The 21052-nt window shown below is 67.0% G+C and overlaps 2 protein-coding genes across 2 annotated transcripts in view; one reads left to right on the top strand and one right to left on the bottom strand.

Moving 5' to 3' along the window:
- Window positions 1–9213, top strand: part of URB1 (URB1 ribosome biogenesis homolog) — a 43430-nt gene extending 34217 nt beyond the window's left edge. Inside the window, exons 31-39 of the mRNA XM_028503906.2 lie at window positions 986–1146; window positions 1652–1763; window positions 2815–2921; window positions 3389–3532; window positions 4382–4494; window positions 5464–5661; window positions 6827–7068; window positions 7431–8039; window positions 8849–9213. Coding sequence (XP_028359707.1) covers window positions 986–1146; window positions 1652–1763; window positions 2815–2921; window positions 3389–3532; window positions 4382–4494; window positions 5464–5661; window positions 6827–7068; window positions 7431–8039; window positions 8849–9051 — 1889 coding nt within the window. The 3' untranslated portion in view covers window positions 9052–9213. The remainder of the gene's footprint in view (window positions 1–985; window positions 1147–1651; window positions 1764–2814; window positions 2922–3388; window positions 3533–4381; window positions 4495–5463; window positions 5662–6826; window positions 7069–7430; window positions 8040–8848) is intronic.
- A 1184-nt stretch (window positions 9214–10397) lies between these two features.
- On the bottom strand, window positions 10398–19279 carry LOC114490024 (melanocortin 2 receptor accessory protein). The gene is given in 4 exon segments (XM_028503913.2): window positions 10398–10592; window positions 10594–10864; window positions 12519–12618; window positions 19035–19279. Coding segments are annotated over 4 exon segments (600 nt in total). The 5' UTR covers window positions 19141–19279; the 3' UTR covers window positions 10398–10469.
- Window positions 19280–21052: the final 1773 nt, after the last annotated feature.

The raw sequence follows: 21052 nt of genomic DNA, 5'->3' as shown, positions 1-21052 counted from the left end.
AGAGTCCCACGGAGCACGAGTCCTAGGTCGGCAGGGTGTCCCCTGCTGTTGCGCTTGAGAGACGTGCCCCAAGGCTGGGCCCAGTTAGTTCTAACGGGAAGCCTACCGCCACCCTCCCTTCGGTCCCTCTGAGCTTCGAGTGGCTGCTCGGTCCCAACAGGACCTCACGCCTGCTGGGCTGACCGGACCCCACTCGGTCACCGTGCTGCGGCGGCTGGGGTCCCCTCTGAGCTGGTTCTCAACAGTATGTACCTTGTAAGGAGGCCTGGTCTTCATCACACAGGACTCGAAGTACCCCGAACCTTGTGTGTGTTGAGCGGGCCCTCTAAGGTGTGGTCAGGGGGTCCCTTGCGCACCTGGCCTCCCCCCGGCTCTCATCCTCTCCTGGAGGGGCCGCAAGTCTCTGGGACCTCGGGTGGCAATTCGGGCCCCCCGGGCTGGCTCTCGCTCAGGCCCGGGGAGCTGCTCTGTGCTGACGGGGGCAGGGTCACGGTGGGAGGGTCAGTCTTCAGGAGCCGGTGGGCTGGGCGGGTGGTCTGCCCCGGCTGAGGCTCCTGGCCAGCTGCCCGCGGACGGTGCTTCGGGTGGCGAGCTGACCGAGGGAGCCGGCCTTCTCTGCTGACCCCCGGGGGCATCGCCCTGGCCTCCGGGGTGCCAGGGGGTGTCAGCAGCTCGTGCTTCCCTCTGAACGGTGCCTCCGCCTCCACTCTTCTCCCAGAGTCTCAATGACCCCGGTCGGGGTTTATGAGGGTCCTGGAGGCTGAAGGCCGGGCACCTGGAGGCCGCGGCGGGCACATCAGCCCTGTGTCCGGCTTCAGCGGGAGTTGGGAGCTGGGGGGGACCTGCATTTCTTCCGTCTCACACGTGCAGCGGATGGCGGAGAAGCACAGAAGGAAATTACAATTCACCGTGTCACACAAGCATCCCAGAATCGTGTGTGTGTGTGTGTGTGTGTGTGTTTAATGCTGTATTTCATTTCCCATAGAACTTGTGGTGGACTGTCGGAAATTCCTGGACTCCAACGCTCTGGGTCTGACCTTCGCGGCCCTCAGCAGCTACGACCCCCAGATGCGAGCCGCGGCCTACTCCGTGCTGGCGGCCTACTACTCGCACGTGGAGGGGGCCCGGTTCCGAGAGCAGCCCCAGGTGAGGTGGGTGGGGCTGCGGGTGCGCGGGAGGGCCCGGCAGGCTGGCTCTCCATTCCACCCTGTCTGCGGGGGTCTCTGAGTTGCCCGGCGACCTCTGTTTGCTCCAGCTGGTGACACTGAGGCTGCTTGTAGTCCCCAGCCCCGGGGGTAGCCGAGAGAGGCCCCCCTTCCACACACTCGGTGCTGTGTGTGGGTGGAGCTGTGTCATTCTGCTGGCTGTCTCTCTGGTTTACACTCAGGGGTTCAGGCGGCTGTTACCGGGACGCCCAGCCTCGGGGCCCCGGTAGGTGGGGACAGGAGGGGCTGGGCTGTCGGTAGACCCAGGCGCTCTCTGCCCTTGGCCACGTGCCTGGCGCATGGAGGACGACGAGCAGGGATACGGCCATCAGGAGCGCCCTCTGGGCAGCCCTGGCGTGAGGAGCTGGCCGCCGCGGGGCTGGGCTCTCGGCCACGTGCAGTGAGGCCGCGGCCCTGGTTCTAGTGTTCACCTGTGCTGGCCGCAGGTGCTGTACCTGCTGGACGTGGTCCGGAGCGGGGTCCGCACTCCCAACATGAGGCTCACCTTCACCCTGGCCCTCTTCATCGCCAAAGCCGCCCTGCAGGTGCTGAAACCAGGTATGGCCAGCCGGCGGGGTGTGGCCGGGCAGGGTCCAAGTCCGAATGGTAGGCTGGGCCGGCGGTGCCCTCACACGTGCGAGTGAGTCCAGAGCTGGGCGTGGCAGCGGCCGGTAAATGAGCAGTGGCTGCGGGGCGCTTGGGGCGCCCCTGGGCCGGACTCCGGGAAACACTGAGTGAGAAGCCTGGGTGCAGAGGGCAGGGGATGGGGACCGCACCTGAGCGCTCTGGGGCTCCTGACCAAACGCCCTCCGTGGCCCTGGGCCCTGCGCCAGAGGCGGTCAGCCTGCGTGTCCGCATTCCGAGGTCACTAGGGCCTGGTGGGACCTCGGCCTGGCTGCAGACCAGGAGTCCGCCCGCCATGAGGCTGCGTTTGTTACTGGAAAGTCGGGCTGTCGGTGCCTTTAGGGACCGGGGGGTGTTCGAGTGTCACGTAGTCGTTTTCAGGTGAGGGGCGGCCCCCCGGCTGCCGGCCCCGGGTCAGAGCTCGCCCGAGGCCCCACAGCGAGTCTGCGGTCCCGTGACTGGCGGGGCTGGGGTCCGATGTCTGCCCGCTCCTGCGCCACTTTCTCTGTGTGGCTCCGGGTCCACCATGGGAAGGCGGGCGCAGGCAGGGCGATGGGCCACGTACAGGCTCCAAAGGGAAGGGTGTGCTGAGGCGTTCTCCTGGCAGGGGCCCTGCGGTGGCGACCTTGGCCCCCGCTAGTCTGGGCGCACTCGGCCCACCTCCGACCCTGGCTGTGTGGTCCTGTGGTTGGCTGTGGGCCGCCTAGACCGGCCGGAGGCCGAGGGCTGGAAGCGGCAGGAGGAGGCATCTGCCCCCTTCGGCCCCGCTGCGTCCCAGAGCCAGGGGCCCTGCCACAGTCCTCGAGCCCCCGAGTAGGGCAGACCGGTCTCACTGTGTCCCGCTCTCGGGAATGGTGACCTGGTTCACAGACAGGTGCCCCCAGGGGGCTGGGTGGACACTGGGTCCCCAGGCCCACGCTGCCCGGCTGCCGCAGACCATTGCTGTCCCGGCCTGCCGTGCGTGACCTTCTGCCCGTGTTCCCAGAGGACCACATGTACCTGAAGATCAACAAGTTCCTGCTGTCGCACGAGCACTTGAACATGAACAAAGTCCCCGGCTTCTACCAGTTCTTCTACAGCTCGGATTTCCAGGTGAGCCCCCAGCCCCGGGCCGCAGAGGCCCCCTGTGCCGGCTTCCCTGCCACCATCACTGGGGCACCGCCCCTCAGCGCTGGGCCGGCAGCGGCACGCGGGCACAGCAGCGTGGTGGCGAGGGGTGGGCAGCGCAGCCTCCGAGGGCTGGCAAGTGGGAAGCGCCCTGGTGTGCGCGTCCCTGCACGTCCCCTTCGCCGGCCGCCAGGGGAAGGTTGCCCAAGCTTCACAGCACCTGCCGCGCCCAGTTCAGGGTTAACACCATCCACTGGACTGCGCTCAGTGTCGCTAAGACCTGACCCTTCATCCCTGGCTTGAAGCTTCGTGGAAGGCAGCAGTGGGCATGCTCAGGACCAGGCAGGAAAGGGGGTTGGGGTGGCTGTGTGGTGGGCGTGGCCACCGCGTGGGAGCGGAGGTGTGGCCACGGCGGCAAGTACCGACCGCGTTTGCGTGGGCCTGCCTTGCAGCACAGCGCCGAGCGGAAGTGGCTGTTGGGGCTCCTGCGGCAGGGCATCCGCGACAGGCACTGCTTCGCGCTCTACGCCCGGCGCGGCGTGCTCCACGTCCTCCTGTCCTTCTTCCACAGCCCGCTGTGCGACCAGGCGGCGCAGGTAGGCACGCCCGCAGGTTCACGTGCGACGGGAAGGTCTAGGCTCTTCCTTGAGGTTCCGCTTGGAAGTCAGGTTCATGGAAATTCTAACCCAGACGGGGCCGACCTGCTAGGCTGACCTCCCAGGTGCGCATGCGTGCCGTGGGCCGCCTTCAGGGCGGGCGAGGGGTTGACCTTCACGCCAGCCAGCAGCCGTGAGCCTCGGAGCCGGCCGAGCCTAGCGGCACAGCTCCCCACAAACAGCCGGGGTGCTCGGTGGAGACCCCGCAAGCCGCCCGATTCTCACGCGCTGCCCAGAGCTGCAGGCCGTCAGAACTCGCTGGGAAGCGGCAGTGGGAGGAGCCACTGCCGGCCTCACGGCCGTGGGGCTCTGCCCGTCCACTGTCCCCGACCGGGAACTCCAGGGGGAGCCCGGAGCGCCGGGGGCGGCCGGAAGGGGTCACGAGGTGGATCCGCTGGTGCTTGGGGTCACCTGTAGCCTGGTCGGCGTGGCCGGTTTTTGTCTGGCGGCTGCGAGAAACCTGAGCCCCCCAGGTCACGGGGGCGGAAGGGGCTGCCCCGCGGTCTGCGGCCGGGCGGGAAGTGGGTCCACACTCCCACCCAGCTCGCCCTGTATGCTGGGCGGGCGCGCCCTTGCTCGTGGGGGCCCCCTTGTGGTGGATCAGCAGGAGTGGCACCCCCCCAGTGGGCGGGGCGTGTGCCCCAGCTGCCGCCTCCGGGGAGGGGAGCGATCCGAGGGCTGTCACTCCTGCGGACAGAGCCTGTGACGTGCCTGCGTTTTCAGGGGGTCCCTGGGGTGACCGGGTCGGGGCTTCCCTCTGAGGGGTAACTGTGTGTTCCGCGTTTGCAGAACTGGGTTCTGGAGATTCTCCAGCGCGCCGCCCGGGACGCCCGATCTGCGTACGAGCTGCTGCGCGACTACAGCCTCCTCACCTGGGCCCTGCACACCCTGGAGCAGAACCGGTGAGCGCTGCGCCTGCGCGCGCCGGGCAGCAGGGGGCGCTCGGGGGCGCCGCTGGAAACGCCCGCGGAGCACATGCTCCAAAGCAGGGTCCTCTCATGCCACTGTCGCCCGGGAGCCAGCTCGGGGCGCCAACACGGCATCCCCTCACTTCGGACCCCTGCGTGTCTGTCGAGTGGGGTGACAGGCGGTTTGCGTTTGGTGGTCTTCTCTCCGGCTGGCCCTCGAGAGACAGTGGCTAGCAGCCGCCGCCGTCCGCCCAGGGTCAGGGTGCGCGAGCGGGTGTCGGTCTGAGTGCTCCGCCCCGTGACGACTCTCCGCGCACTGGGGGCCTCTCACCCCCGGGGTTAAACCCTCACGGCTCTGGGGGTGGGGCGAGTTCTGGTGAGACCTCCGTCCTGGGCTTACAGACCCGCCTTCCCGCTACGTCCGCGGGCTGGGGACAGAGGGAGGGGGAAGGCTGGTGTCGCCCCCTCTTCTCACAAGGGGCTACTCTGCACCCTCGGGGCCCCACCTCCACCTACAGCACGTTCCACGTGGATTGGGGGCTGGGCTCAGTCCACTAACTGCTGCAATAAGCCGGGGCTGGCTGGGGCCGCTGTGCATTGTTTCAAGTTCCGTATTAAATTTCCCTAAAAGAAAGTGCCCTAAATCTGGGACGCATCTCTGCACATCGGCTTCCAGGCTGCGTCCGACTTGGGCAAGCACAACCGGCCGTGGGCTGGATGTTTTGGGAGTCCAGTCGGTCCCGCAAAGCGATGTGGGGGCTCCGGCCTCCTGTCCAACTGGAAAGGGGAGTCGGGCCGCTGGGGGTGGGGCGGTCTGCGGCGGCCCCTGTGCACCTGTTAGGGGCTGCGAGGTCGGAGGGCCTGCAGCCTGCCCAGCGCCCTGCACCCCGTGGGTCCCGCCATCCCCCTGACGAGGGCGGGGAGGAAGGGACGTGACAGGGAACGCCCCGCGTTTGGCCGCAGGTTCCTGGAGACCCCGCTGCTCTCCAACATCATCAGCCTGCTGCACACCCTGTGGGTGACCAACCTGGGGGACAAAGGGGCCGAGCCAGGCAGCCGGCCGCTGGACCCACCCGGCTCCCAGAAGCCCCCGAAGCTGCTGGCCCTGCACCTGGTCAACGAGTTCCTCTACGTCCTCACCGCGCTGGCGAAGCACCTGAGGTAGGCCCCTCCCCCGCGGCCCCGGGCGCGGTCTGGGGGTCGTCACCTCCCGCTGGCCCCCCTGGCCCGGTCCCTGCCGGTGGGCTCTGGGCCGGAGCTGCAGCCCCCTGTGGGTAGCGTCGGGAAACCCCGTTCTGGCTGTCTCCTCTCTTCCACGTCCCCTCCCTTGGGGTCCGGCCCAGGCCCGAAGACCCGAACGAACCGCGTTGTGCCGGCTCGCTAGCTCCTCGCCCGTGAATTTTCCTGAGAACCTGAGCAGTTTCGCCGCAGCCCTCGGAACGCTCGCGATGTCCACGGGCGGGCCCTGCTCTCCTCGCACCTCCACTCTGCGTGCCCTCGCACTTCCGCCCTGCGCGCCCTCGCACTTTTGCCCTGCGCGCCCTCGCACTTTTGCCCTGCGTGCCCTCGCACTTCCGCTCTGCGTGCCCTCGCACTTCCGCTCTGCGTGCCCTCGCACTTCCGCCCTGCGTGCCCTCGCACTTTTGCCCTGCGTGCCCTCGCACTTTTGCCCTGCGTGCCCTCGCACTTCCGCTCTGCGCGCCCTCGCACTTCCGCTCTGCTGTCTGGACCCGGGAGGCCAGCCTTGGGCGCACGGCATCTCCGCGTGGGCGCTGCCCCGGGGAAAGCCGGGCGGGTTCCTGCTGCTCTGAAGTCATCCTCTCCCTGGGTGCTGAGCGCGGCTGCTCGTGGGGGCCGACGGGGGCACTCGGTCTCCGAGCACCGGCTGCTGCTCCCACGGTGGCCGCAGGTTTCAGACCGCGGGGAGTGGACAGCTTTGAGTTCTCGCATGTGGCAGGGACAGTGCCCCCAGCGGCCAGCGTCAGGCCCGGCCTTGGGCCCTGCTGGCCCGGGCTCCCCGGGGCCTCCCGCTCAGCCTCAGCGGGGGAGGCAGGAGCGGGCTCAGGCGTGTCTGTTCAGCGGCTGGTGCCCAGCCCTCAGGCGCTCTGCCGCACTGTCCGTCTGTCCATGGGTCGTGGTCTCCCGACACACCGGCGCCCCAGGGCGGAGTCAGACCGGATCCCCTCGCGTCTGCTGTGCGGGCTCAGCCTGTGGGGGCCTGTGCACGCACCCCGCTCTGCAGCCTTCCCTCTGGCTCCCCACCAGCCCCATCCGGGGCCGCAGGGCCAGGGGCCGCGCTGCTCAGCCGGCGCCCTTCTCCCAACAGGCCCGGCCTGGCCCCCACCCCTCTGGCCAGCTTCTTCGGGGCGCTGGACTCCGTGCTGAGGTACCGGGCCACCGTCGTGCGGGCCTTCAGGGACCTGGGCCGCCTCACCGTGAACGAGACGGCGCTGTCCACCAGGGACGCTCTCCTGCTCCTGCACAAGTGGAGCCTCCTCGGGGGGGATGCCGCGCTGCAGGAGGCCCTGGGAGCCACCGCGGAGAAATTCCAGCTCAGGGAGCTGCTGAGTGCGTGCGGGCCCCACCCCACCCCGGTCTCAAGTCCCCACTCCGCGTGTCCCCCAGGGCGTCCCGTGCTGTGCCCTCCCTGGGCAGCTTTCCCGCGGCAGATGAGGCTTAGGGACAGCCTGGCTGTCGCCGTCACCGAGGGGACCTGGGAAAGCATGGACTTGCGTCTGCTCAGCCCCGTCGGGGCGCTCTCCTGTCCTGGCAGTGACGCCACCCCGGCCCGACACCACGCAGCCGCTGTGTGCCGGGCGGGGCAGAGCCAACCCCCTCGGTGCCTGTGGGTGCCCCCCCCGTCCCTCCACCACACGCCCACCACCCATCTGAGGGGGCACCGGCCTGACCCCGTCTTCTCTCTGCAACAGAGATGCTCAAGGACAAGCACAAGCCTGCCGCGCCAGCCCGAGCCAGGGGCCCTCGGGGCTGGAAGAGGAGGCCCGGGGAGGCGGAGGAGCCGGCGGAGGAGGCCGCCCCTGAGCTGCAGGCGTCCGGCTTGGAGACGTGCAGGGGCCTCCTGAGGTCCATCCTGACCCACTGGGGGCCGGTGTTCCCCAGTCCTGATCCCACCCTGGACCCCGGGGGCCTGACCTCCCCCCAGAGCCACGCCACGGGCCCTGCGTACGCCATCGCCTCCCTGGTGGTCAGCTGGGTGCTGCGGGCAGCGGCTGAGCACCCGCTCAGCGGGGCTGAGACTGCTGGACTCTTCCGCTGGCTTCAGAGCTACGTTGTGCCGCAGCCGCTGCTCGTGGCCGACCTGCTCACGGACAGCGCGGTGAAGAGCAGCGTGTTCAAGCTGTACAGCCGGCTCTGGGGCGCGGAGGGGCTGGGGGACCCCGAGCCGAGCGTGGCCTGCCAGATCAACGCGGTCATGCTGCAGCTGGTGGCGGCCCTCAGCCCCGCAGGGACGCCCCTGCCCCCGGCGGTCGAGACCCTCCGCCTGTCTTCTCTGGACGACAAGGATGAAGCCACTCGAGGTGACCTGCTGGCGGGTCTGACAGGTGGGGGTGGGGGTGGCCCTCAGCACAGCTGTGGGGACCGAGGACAGCCACCCCCAGGCCCTGAGGGTGAGGGGTGGGGCCTTCAGTGACGGTCATCTCAGTGGAGGCAGACCGGTGGCTCTCCTAAGTGTCCACTGTTTCCATTGCGCGCTGGCCAGACGCACACGTGTACAGGCGTGTGCATATGTGCACACAGCGCAGAGGCGCCCCGCGTGTGCTCAGCGGTCAGCAGGTGCCTGGCCCGGGCTTGAGTGCGGGCACGCACGAGCAGCAAGGGCTTGGCAGCCTGAACGAGGGCCCGGGGGACGCTCTGGCCACCTGCCTGGGTCTTCCTCCCCTGGGGGGCCGGTCCCTCTCGCAGGGAGCAGGGGAGGGCGGTGGGTGCCTGGTGGACAGGTGATGCCTCCCCTCGGGCAGCAGGCGGAGGTGGGGGGCGGGGCGGAGTCCCCACCTGGAAGACGCCCTCTTCCCTCCGAGCTGGGCAGCAGGGGTGGCTGGTGTCTCCGCGACACTCTCCTCGAGCCTCGGGGTGGCTCCTGGCTGGGGGGTCAGGCCGAGAGGGGACAGGGCTTGTAGCCAAGTACAAGGATACACTGTTTCAGCAGATGAAATGGTTCACCCAGCAGTTAAGCAGCGGCAAAATTAATCTCTTTTATCTGCTCGCTCACCTCGCTGGCCGCAGGTGTGCGTGCAGGTCATGGGGTGCTTAACAACTCGTGCCCCCCAGGTGTGGCGGGCCACCGAATGCCTCTGCCCCTGACGACCCTGTTGTCCCCTCTCCTCAGCCTCCGCGGCCTTCCTGCTGTCGCTGCACATCAAGGACGTCTGGCTGGGGGCCCCGCAGCTGGACGCCCTCGCCGCCCACGTGCGGATGGTCTGTGACGCTGCGGGGGACTCGCCGAGCGGGGGCCGGGACGCACTCGTCGGGCTCTGCACGGACATCGCTGCCCTGGCCCCGGCGCGGGGCGCCCTGCCGGCCGGGCTCTAGGAGTCCGGGTCGAGTCCACGGGAGGCCTGCCGGTGACGGGCCTGCACATTGACTCGGTCTCCTGACAGACGTCGGCTGTGTTTACTGACCAGGGAGCGCACTCTGGGGACCGTGTGTGTGGTCGGCCTCCCCGCAGCTGGGGGCCCTCCCAGGATGGGGGGGCCACGCCTCCTCTGGGGGGGGGGGGCGCGTCGTCCTTCGGAGGAGACAACCACGGTGAGCCGGACGGGTCCCAGCACCGAGGTCCCAGTGACGGTGTCCTCAGCGCGGCGGAGGGGAGCCCGGCGGGCCGGCCCCTTCGGGGAGCCTCCCCGCCGGGAGTCGTGACGAGGCCTCGCGGGCGCCGTAGACAAACGCCCGCCACGGTGCCCAGCGCCTCGGGGGTGGGGGGCCGGACCCCTGGAGGGCGGGGCCCTCTCGCCCTCCCCTCGGGCAGCAGCCCGAGTTTTCTTAAACTGTTCCACAGAGGAGGTTTTGAAACGTGATAATAAATAAACGTCTATTTTTGTCAAGTTTTTGTGTTTTGCTCAATTGGTGCTGCCGGGCTGCCCCATGGAGACCTGCGCTCCAGCGGCCGGGACGGCACGTTCATGGTCGCCACGGCGACGGGTGTCCCGGCTGACGGCCGTGGGACATGACACACCGCGGGTTCCACGTTCCACGAGCGGTAGTTCAGCCGTTCGAGGGCCGCTCTGCGCGCACCCACACCGCCCCCACCCTCGTGCACCCAGCTCCCTCCCCGCTCCCCCCGGCCTTCGGCCATCTGCTCTCGCCCCTCCCCGCCTGCCCCTGTGACGGGCTCGCTGCGCTCGTCCGGCTCATTTCCGTCTCGAGGTCTCCAGCCCTGGCCGCAGTGCTGCCTGTCCACACCTGGTCCCCTCGGCCACAGGTGGGGCTCACGGCCTGGCAGCAGGGATCGGTCCCCCCAGAAAACACCCTCCCGTCCCCCCAGAAAACACCCATAACAGCGCCCCCTGAGAACGTTCCGAAGCCGGGTCCTGCGTGTCAGTTCCAGTCGGGAGGATGCGCATCCCCCCCCCCCACCCCCTTTCTGCAGCTCAGGAGCCCTCTGTCCCCATGGCTTCCCTCCTGACCCGTGGCCTCGGGCTGGCCAGGCACCGGTCAGCCTAGACCCGGCCTCCTGAGGATGGGGCGTGAGCCGGCCGAGCCCAGGCCGACACCGTGCTGCAGCCGTGCGTGCGGAGGCTGAAACGTGGCTTGTGCGGACCGGCAAGGGGCTGCTGTAAAACCTTTATTTACATGTGTCACTTCCCCTCCCCTCCCCCGAGCCTGGGGTCACAGGCAGCGAGTGAGCCGGGTTGCGCTGAAACTCCCCCCCCCCCCCCACCGGGTGGGCTGTGCCAGCCTCTGCCTGTGCGGCTCCCATGTGCATGCCCCGTGCCCCCGTGCGGCCACTCTCACATGCCGCCCTTCCCGTGACCTGCGGTGGCTTTCCGGGGGCACACGTGCCCGGGCTGGTGTGTGTCACAGGCCGCCCGGCGGTGGTTGTGGTTTGCTGGCGTCCGTCCCATCTCCAGGGGGTGGCCAGCCGGGCTTGTGGCTGACGTCAGCTGATGCCAGGGGGTCCCCACCGAGGGCCGGTTCCCACAGGAGAGCAGAGGGGGCCTGGGGGGCGGTGGAGGTCGAGGGGGCGGGACCCTCCTGTCTCAACTGCTGCGGCTCCTTGGTGGAGCAGGGCGGGGCCCTCGGGGTCCCCTGGGGGACCCTGTGGAGCAGCAGGTGCCTCAGCACGCGGAGGGGGAGGTCCAGGCAGAGACTCCAGGGGCAGGCGGGCTGGTGCTGGGCGTGGTTCCTGTGGACAGAGGACGGAGACAGGAGGCAGGCATCAGGGCTGGCCAGAGTCCCTCTGGGGGCTTTGCGCCCCCGCCTCCTGCCTGTGGGAGCCCGTAGGGAAGGTGCCACGCAGCACGAACACCTCGAGATGGCAGGGGGTGGTGGGGGCCAACAGACCCCGCGAGTGCCAGCCCAGCCCACGGAGGCTGCCACGTGGAGACAGGGAAGGGAAGAGGAAGTGCTGGGCGGGACCCAAAGGCCGGAGGGACCTAAGGGCAGGGCCGTCCTTTCAGAGGACACTTGAGCAGAAGGAGCAGCTGGTCGGAGCACATGGGGTTCTGCCCCCGGAACCTCACGTGGGACCCACGGTGCTGCTCCCCTGAGCCCCTCCCACCTGGGCGCGGGGCCTGGACAGCAGACACCACTGTCCTCGGTGAGCCCAGCCCGTCAGGGCGAGCAGCTGTGGCCGCCTGCGTGTCCCTGGACGGGGAGCCTCCCTTCGGAGGACCCTGGCCCGTCCTCCCAGATGGTCCGGCACAGGCGCTGCCACGGGGATTTCATTGGTTAGTGAACCCCCGCCCACCAGCACGTCTTGGCGGTGAGAATCTGCTTGAAGTCGGTGTGGGTTCTAAAAACCGAAAGGAGGGTGGATTTTCCCCTTGCTCAGCCTCGGGTCCCTGCCTCCCACGTGAGACCACAGGGCAGGAGAAGCGACCCGGTGAGGGGCTGTGGGCAGGACAGGTGGGGGCAGGCAGGTCCGCACATGCTCAGATCCCAGGCCCTCGTGCAACTGGCCCTGTGACCCATAGGGGTGCCCTCTGGTTCCTGGAGGGGCTTCGGGGCTCCCCACGCCGCCCCCTTTCCCCGCAGAGCCGCCTGCACTGGCCCGCTGTGCCCGCTCCCCGAGACGCCCTGGGCCCTGTGGCATCGGACGGCTGCCTTCAGGTCCCCTCTGATGGGTCCCCTGGCCCCAGCTCTCTGCCAGCCCACAGGATGCAGCCCTGGCCCCATCCCCTGCATGGCGAGAGGGGCTGCAGCAGCCAGGGGCCGGCCAGGCTGGAAGGGAACACTGGAGTGGGGATCCCCGGGCCAGTGCAGGGGGTCCGGAAGAGCCCGGCCCCAGTTACTCCCTGGAGCCCCTCAACCGCCCTGGAACCCCTCGACCGCCCTGCAGGTTAAGCGCCAAGGCCTGCAGTGGGCCCTTGGTGGCACTGGCAGCCAGCTGCAGGCGCTCCCTTGAGACCCCCACCCGGGGAGCTGCCCAGGGCCCCCCCACCCCCCGCCACGCCAGCGCACAGGGCGTCAGGCTCTGCTGTGTTGAATGGCGCACGTGGGCAGGGTTCCCACACAGTGAAGTTCACCCCTTCACAGGCAGAACCAGTGCGCCCCAGCATGTCCAGAGCCGTGCAGCCGTCACCACCGCCTATCTCAGGGTGCCTCCTTCATCCCGGAACACTGACTCCGTTAGCAGCCGCCGGCCTCCTCCCTCTCCCTGTGGGTGCGCCTGCTCCAGGTGTCTCGCCTCCATGTCCTCGTGTCTGGCCCCCTCCCAAGGCACAGGGTCCTCAGGCCCACCCGCCTCGGCATGGCACCCCTCCCACAGCGGAGGCACACGCCGCTGCGTGGTCGCGACCGCACCCCCCCTCCCCGCACGCCCGCCCCGCCTTGCTTACCGCGCCGGCGGGGAGCCCGACCAGGACACGTAGAGCAGGACCAGCAGCAGGAGCAGCACGAAGGCCACCAGGCTCACCCAGAAGGCGATGGTGATGGCGTCTGCAGCAGGGGCGGGGGGGGGGCAGCTTCAGTGAGTCACGCAGAACCGTACCCCCCCGGCCCCCGGCCCCCACCCCCATGGAGGGGGGAAGGGCCGGTGCTGCGGGGCGTCCGGCCTCCCAGCCTCCCACCCGCCGGCCCCGTGGCTGGCCCTGGCTGCTGGGACACGGGGGCAGCCGGCTCGGGCTCTGTCCGGAGTGGCCATCTTTGAGGGGAAGCGGTTAAACAGCTCGGGGGGGGGGTGCCCATGAGTGAAGACAGTTCCCCCTTCTTTTTCCTTGGGGGAAGAAGAAGGGGCCAGGGGCAGCTCCCGGGGCAGGGCAACCCCCTCCCCCGAGCGGGCTGTGGGGTCCCTGGGTAAGCAGCAGGGCAGGAGCTGGAGAGTGAGGAGGGCATGGGGGGCAGGGGGAGCCGAGGACCCACCCCCTGTGGGACAGAGCTGGTCCCTCTCAGGGCGCAGCAGCAGCGAGGGGGGGGTGGGGCTGGGAAGCACATCTGCAGTGACCACGGTGGCTGTTTGGCAGAGGCCAACCGGGCAGGGGAGCCCCGGGACGCACCCCGCCTCTTCGGGCCCCAGGGTGGAGCCCGGCGGGTTTTCTCGGGGCCCCGAGCAGGGACGCCTGTCAGTTGCTAGGGGACTGCTGCAGTTGGCAGGTTCCAGAACCGGGGTCACCAATAGTGTCTGCAGGTGTCTCGTCCCAGAGACACGAGCCCCGGACAAGATGACCCCACCGTGGTACGTGGGGCCCCCGCACCGGGGTACGCAGGGTCCCGGCCGGTGTGACCGAGGGAGGCCCCCGGAGGGCGGCCCCCCACAGGTGGGCATTAGGCACCAGCCAGGCCAGGCCAGGCCGTGCCAGTGGCCCGTCGGGGTTCAGAGGGGCCGGCCCAGCCCCTTGAGCTCCCGGAAGCCCCCTCCCCTGCCAGCGTCCCCTCTGAGCCCCGCCCGCCTCACCCCTGTGCTGCTCGGACAGAGAGGCTTGTGCAGCGTGAGCAAGTGAGGGCACCGAGGGCTGCGTGTGGGGGGTTGGGGGGGAGGACTTGCGAGTCCCTGTGGGGCAAACTGGGGGTTCGAGCACAGAGGATCCGTCATGGGTGCTCTGCAGGACCCAGGACAGGCGGAGGGGCCCCCTGGGGACGTGTAGGAGTCGACCTCACACCCCAACAGTTTGTGTCCAACACAGGGTCCCAGGGAAGGAGGGAAGACCCACCCCACCACCTCCCAGTGCGCTAGCAGCCGGGTGGCCAGGGCCAGCAGAGCCCGGGCTGGCTGTCCGTCCACTCCGCTCCGTCCCCTCCCTGGGCGGGGGGGCCCGCAGCAGCACCGAGAGCACGGGACTGTTTAAGGGGAATGCCAACGCAAGTGGTGAGGTCTGTCCTGAGTTCGAGGCTTTCCAAAGATGTCGCTGTCTGTCTTTCCTGTGAGTCTGTCTGGGCCGCCCTGACAGCCACCGTGTGCTGGGAGCTGGTCCTCCGGCTGGTCCTCCAGTGCCCCTCTCGCTGACTCTCCCGCCGCCCCGCCGGCCCCTGCGCCTCCTCTCCACACCTGCTTCCCTCTGCTCAGCCCCACCCCCGAGTCATGGTGCACGTGCAGCCCCCGGGGGTGCACCTCCAGAACACAGGGTGCAAGGGTGGGTTCCGTGGGGCTGGGCCAGGTTTGGCGCTCTTCATCATCAGAACGAGGTGGGGTTTCAGGGCTTCGGCGCCTGGATAAGTTCTGTCAGAACCTCCGAGGAAATAGCTTCAAAACCTGGGTGGTCCAGAGCTCCCCCTTGGCCCCTCCCTTCCCCTCCAGCTCACACTCTTCTGTGTCTGCCCTGGGTCACCGTCCCCACACACCAGGCAGGACCAGGCAGCACCCGTCACAGAGCACAGTCCCAGGGCCGAGGGACACTTGAATTTTGTCAGAACAGAAGGGCGATCAGGAGCTGTTTCCTGTACTCAGTTCTCTTCCATCACATTCTTGGAAAACTTGGAAAGTGCAGCCAAGAAAGAGGGCTCCTTCCCTCCCCTGCAGGGGGTCAGCCCCGGGCTTGCAGGGAACATTTTGTCCGCGGCGTCCTTATCAGCGCTGGGACGGGTCAGACCTCCGCGCTGGTTTCCATGGGATGGGCTGGCTGACAGTGAGTTTGGTCCAGTGCGGACACACCCTTTCTCCCCGCTCCTCCCCTCCCCCTCTCGGGCTCCTGTCCCATTCTCCTCCCCACCCTCCCTTCCCCACTTCCTTCCCGAGCTCTGCTGGGGGATGCAGGGAAGGTGGCCACCACAGTGGATTGATAAGAGAAGGTTCTGGATGGCATGGTTGGGCTGCAAGTCCCAATGGTGGGTTTCTTCTCCAAACCTGGAGTGAGCAAGTTAATTCAATTAAAATACTTCCTATTCACCGTAGGCACCTCCGTTTCGTTCAGCGAAAAGTGCTAAAGCCTCAGTTTTAACGTTCCTCCAGATGCTGCTCGCACTGGAGTCCCAGGTGCTAGTGGAAGCTGAACTCCGAGATCTCCCCTCCCTGGGGACCAGCGTGGGGTTAAGGCCTGAGGCTCCAGCGGCGGGTGGTTTGGGGTTTGAATCCTGACTCCACCGTTTCCTAGCTGTGTGACCTCAGTCAGCCTGGCATTGGTAAATCTCTAAATCTGTCCCCTCACCTGTTACGTGGGGATGACAGTATGTGCTACACAGACTGCTACACAGGTGAAATAAGATCGGTATATGTAACGCACCTGGCCTAGTTCCTTGTCTGAGGGTTGTGGAGTGGTCTATAAATAGCATGATATTATTTCTGTTAAGAGGGTTTGTCACGGTGTCCTTCAGCCTCACTAGAATGTGAAACACGAGTACAGTGACCGTGGCACAGACTGCTAGCTGTCAATCCCAATGTCTGCTGTCGGGCGCTTCTCTAGTAACAGCCTCTGCCTGTCGCCGGGCACACGGCTGCCTGGGACAAAGCCTGCCACTTCCCGCCTCCCTTGCAGCTAGGTATGGCCACGTGACCAGGTCCCAGCCAATGAGATGTGAGTGGAACTGTTACTGGGCAGTTTCTTGGGGTCTTCCTGCAGAGACGGCTGGACTTGGACTGCCCGTGTCCCTTCTTATTCTCTCACCACACTTTCTGCCCGAACGTGGGTGTGGCACTAGAACGTGGCTGGGAACGTGAGGAAGAGGGACACGTCCGAGGGGTGGCGGAGCAATCGGCCAAGCGACGCTTGTTCCCAAGCGTGTCGTGGAGCCAGCCCTGTGCCCGCCCTGCAGACGTTCACCAGGGAGAGGAGCCGGCTGTGCCTCCCCTGGTCCTCTGCGGATGCTGGCCAGCTCTCCTCACGGAGTCAGCTAGAAGAAGCCGACCTCCTCAAGGAACGTGCCAAGTCTTACAAGGCCGGATGAACACTGACCTTCAGGGGAATCATCCTCTCTCTGCCACAGAATCATACTGGTGTTCCTAAAATACATGTATTGATCAAGCACTGATCAAACACTCACACACATTTATAAATCCTTCTTTTGGAAGGACCCTCAAGGACACACGCCAATGTTGCTACTTTATGAGGTCATAGTTTGTTTCTGACACCCAGTGCGTGTTGGGTGACAAATCTCATTCACCCAATTGGTTTATTCGTGATTCTTAACTATTTCCCTACAGTGAATTGACCCTCAAAAGAGCCATATAACACACAAAAGAAACATCACAGTGAATGTTTCATAGTGGGTGCCATGGCCTGCTCACGGACCCTCCCACATCCAGTCCTCCCTGTGCCCGCCGCTGCACAGAGCTGGGCGGTGATGCTTCCTGTCTTGTTTGACCGGGCGGGGGGGACCCAACCCAGAGCAAATGATGGGGAGAGGAAGTCACACTTGTCAGCAGAGAAGGTGACCTGCTTTTTTCGAGTGACCTCCGTCCATCCTCCACCCAGACTCCCACGCACCTGACCCCACCTGCAAGCCCGATGACAGCACCTCCCTGAGCAGCCAGCAGGGACGCCGGTCACCGCAGTAAACAGGGACAGGTGCAAAGGGGGCGTGGGGTGCGGGTGATGGAGACGTCCATGTTTGCGTTTCGGCATTTTTTAGCCTTTTTTCTTTCCTTTTTTTTTTTTTTTTCAGTAAACCCGACCGAACCGAGATACGGAGGACAAAAGTGGTCCAGACGTCTCTGTCTGGCCCTTGACCGTGGAGGTGCCCGGCACAGCACGCTTCTAGAACGCCACGCGGCGCCTTGTGCAGACTCGCGGAGGGACACCTCTCGGAACCGGAACCGGGAAGCAGAGCGCTGCGCCGCCAGGAAGAACAGGGCGCGGCCCGGCCACGCGGCCGGCTGCTGCGGACCGGCGCACGGAGAGGGGAGTGCCGGCAGACGCCCCCTCTCCGCCTCGGCGAGGTGCTGCCAGGCGGGACCGCCCCGCCCCGCCCTGTCCGCGGGCGAGCGCAGACACTGAGCCCGGAGAAGGTGGACGGCTGGGGCGGCCGGGACAGAAAGAGGAGCCGAGGACCCGGGTGCGCCCGGGTCGCCCGCACCGGCGGGCGCGGCCTGCGGGTCTGGCCGTGGGGCAGGAGCTCCCCCCTCCGCCTTCCGTCCGAAACGACCTTCCGCAGAGACCGAGACGCTTCTGAAGCCGCGGCTCTTTCACGGTGGATTTCTCGGCGGCGTTTACTCTGTTTGTCTGGGGTTCTGGGGCGGTGGGGGCGCCTTCCAACGACAGATGTCGTGTTTCTCGCCGTCTGTGCGCAGACGGGGAAGAGAGGCGTCTCGTCCGTCCCCCTGAAATGTGGTGCGACTTGGGTCACCTCTGCGAAAACACCCACGGATGGCTGCTCTTCGCAGGGGGGCCGAGACCGGCCGCTCCCCGTGGGTGGCAAAAGCCCCCAGAGTCTAGGATTTGGGGGGTGGAGGCAGCTGGCCTCTCTGGCGAGGGTCCCCACGGAGGGGGTCTTCTTGGGTTTGGGAGGCTGGGGAGTGGTGTCTTATCTGGTGACCTCGTTCCTGGGGTCACCAGGCCGTGAACTCCCAGCTCCGGGTCAACAAGCGCGTCTTCTCAAAGCAGCCCCGGCGGAGCGACATCAGCCACTTCTCCCAGAAGCCGCCGTTGTTTGCGGGTCGGGGGCCAGAGGTCGAGAGCGCGGATTCTAAGAGCTGACCCAAAGCAGCAGCGGGAGAAGCTTGGGGGCCGGAGGGGCGTGGGGGGCGGAGCCGGATGTCGCGCGCCCGGGTGGGCGTGAGTGTGGGCGGGGCGGGGGCGGCCGCAGAACTGCTCGCGAGTCGACTGAGGTGGGGGGGGGGCTGCGCTGCACGCGAGTCTCGTCCGCGTCGGCGCGCGTCCGGGGCTCCGAGCCTGCACAGCAGACGCGAGAGGGCGCCCCTTCCCGCCCCGCCGCGGTCCTCCTCTCGCCGCGCCTCCCTGGTCAGGAGCGGCCTGTGCTGCTGCAACCTGCAGCTTCGCTCTCCGAGGATTGACACCTCGCGTCTGAAACGCACCCACGCCTGTCCGACCCCCGAGAGCCTCGGGAGGGGCTGGGGCACAGCAGGTCCTCAGCGGACACGGCCGGGCGCCTGCGTGTGGCCTCCGGGAGTGACAAGTGGCACGGGGACAGGAGCTCTTCCCGCCAGGCAGCCTCGACGGCCCCACGGGTCCTGTCCTCTCCGAGGGCGCTGGCTGCCTTCTGTGACCAGGAGCGGCAGTCCGCAGGGCCTCGGCGGAGCTGGCGCGCCGCAGACGCCTCCCCTTCGCAGGAAGAGCCTCCGCCGCTTTGGCGGCTGCGTTCGCCTTCGGGCAGAAACACCCGGGGACGGTGACTCGGGAGGGCAGAGCACGGCCCCAGGGCCGAGGGCTCCTGTCCCGTTTCTCATGCCCATGGCTCCCTGGCGACAGCACGTCAGTTAGCGCCTTGACCACGCAGCTGGAACAACCGGGGAAGACTGTTGACACAGGGCCGGTTGCCCAAGAGACGGAGGCCGGCAGGGAGAGGAGCACAGGGGGTCAGCTCGCTCGGGCCGTCCTTCCCGGGGCCGGGCGGCCATAAACCCCAGTGGGTATTGTAACAGAAATTACGCAGTCACCCGTCTTCGGGGCCAGAGAAAATAACACCCTCCCCAATCTGCGCCGGCGACAGAAAACCCCGGACCTGCGTCCGCCTCACTCCCCGGAGCCCCAGACAAAGGCCGTCCCTCCAGACGGCTGTCCGCCTGCGAGGCGCGTGCTGCTCCCAGAGCCTCCCGAGTGCTCAGGCGGCGAGTCCGGACGTCTCACAGGAGACGGCAGAGGGCTTTAACTGTCTCCCCGACCCCACCGCCCCCACCTGTGTCCCTGGGAGCAGGGTCAGGCCCTGCCCGCAGCACCGCCCACTGAACAAGGGGATCGGGAGGGTGGGGGAGGCCCTCAGGCCCCGTAGCCGCTGCCTGGCCGTTGGCTGACTCGGGCTGCACTCACGTTTGTGGACCCGCAGCTTCCTCTCGTCCACGGGGACGAAGTCCAGGTAGTCCAGGTAGTACTCGTAGCCGTAGTCCGGGCCCGAGGCGTTGGTGCCGTTGACCATGTCGGGGGCCCCGGGGGCCGTGTGCCGGAGCTGCTGCGTGTCCCCTGCGGAGGCTGGCCCCTGATTTCTGTGAAGTCACCGAAGCGTGTCGGCTCGTCCCCAGGCCCGGAGCTGCCCAGGGGCCAGAGCCATTGGCTGGAGAGTGGCCAGGGGGCGGTGCCTGACCCACGCGGCGCTCCCAGCGCGCTCTGCTCCGCCGGCCCTTTCCTGACCCGACTCCAACACAAACAGGGCTGCAAGGCCGGAGCCGGCCGGGCCCGCGGGTGCCCCTCGCTGTGAGGACAGGGCAGGACAGGACAGCACAGGACAGCAGACACCCAGGCCCCTTGGAAGCAGGATGCAGAACAAGGCTCGAAAGGGCAACCCCCTTTTTTCCTTTTGCCTTAAACATGTGAGAAGTTAACAACATCACAACAGAAGCCCGAGGCGCCCTCGGCTCCCGTGGAAGGCAGTGTTTGGGGCTGCCCAGTGAGCAGCCGGTCACGGGTTTAGGTTCAGCGTCTGGCCCAGAAGCGGAGGACAAGGGCCCCAAGCCGCAGCCTGTCTCACACACACGGAGCCGGGAAAGGAAACCGAAGGAACCCCCAACCCAGCGTCCCCCACCCCGGGGTGTGCCCAGGCCTCCAAGAGCCCACCCGCCAACCAGCCAGCCACACGGGCACACACGCCGAGGCCGTTTGCCTGGCGGAGGGTCCCTGGGGGAGGCGTGGAGCTGCCGGGAAACGGGCCCGGGGGGAGCCAGCCCTCGGCTGACGAGGCGTGCGGGGACTCCCCGGGTTTCTCCAGGGCCTGCCTCCTAGTCACACCCCAGCTTCTCCGGGAGCCGCAGACACTGGCAGGAGGAGCTGCGTGTGACGGGAGCCCTAGAATTTAGCCTTTGGGGGTTCAGACGTTCAAGTACAATGAATCCTGGGGCCTTGGCCTCCTCCAGTTCACCAACGTTCTGCCTGTCTGGATTCAGGTCTACACCGCCCCAGCAGAGCGAGGCGCTGGCACTGTAGACAGCTGGCCCACACCACCTGGCCTCTCCTGGCTGCAGCCTGCGATCGCGGCCCCGTAGGTCCGAGGCCCACTGCAGGCCCGTCCCCGACCACCAGGCAGCGCCGCTGACCAGAGAGGAAGCCCTGAACTCCTGGGTGGTGAGGAGGGGCAGCTCTTGGAACTGCCCGGTGGGCGTCTGAAGCAGGAGAGCTGGGGGGAGCAGGGTCCTCGGAAGGCGTGAGAGCCTGGGTTCCGGTCAGTGCCCAGCTCTGGGGGCCCGGCAGACAGCGGGACTGGAGTCAGGCCCTGTGCACGGGGTGAGGCCTGGCCAGGCTGCGGAGGGCAGGCTGCTCGCCTCGCTCCCTGATTCAAACGCTCTTCTCTCCCAGGCACACCCAGAGACGGTGCTCAGGCCGGGGCTGGTGCTGGGGACCCAGCCAGGGGGACGCCTGGAGTTCCCCTTCCCCTCCCTCCTCCCTCCCTCCCTCCCTTCCTCCCTTCCCGCCTTCCTTCCTTGTTACATTTTCCAACCGAACATAATTTAATTCCATGCGTTGGAAATTTTCACTTCTCCCTGACAAAATACTAACTGTTGACATGAATTTATTGGTCTGATGAGAATCTTGACCTTAAAATACCCATGAACGTGCCCTGATAGAAAAACAGATTAAAAAAAAAAACCCTCCTTTGACATGAGTCAGAGCTGACGGCCCGTGAAGGCCGGCCTGCGAGATAACAGTGACGCACTCCTGTGAGCAGACCCTTCGGCGCCCTTGATCCCCTGGGGCGCTGTTCTCCTCCTGCTTTCACGGGGGCACGCTTCTTTTTCTATGGTCTTGTCTTTTCTTTTTTCTTTCAGATTTTTCTGTTAATTTTAGAGAGGGGGGAGAGAGGGAGAACGAGAGAGAGAGGAACATCAGTGTGTGGTTGC

The sequence above is a fragment of the Phyllostomus discolor genome, chromosome 2 (genome assembly GCF_004126475.2).
Source record: "Phyllostomus discolor isolate MPI-MPIP mPhyDis1 chromosome 2, mPhyDis1.pri.v3, whole genome shotgun sequence".
Lineage (NCBI taxonomy): Eukaryota > Metazoa > Chordata > Mammalia > Chiroptera > Phyllostomidae > Phyllostomus > Phyllostomus discolor.
This window is presented reverse-complemented; position numbering and strand designations above follow the sequence as displayed.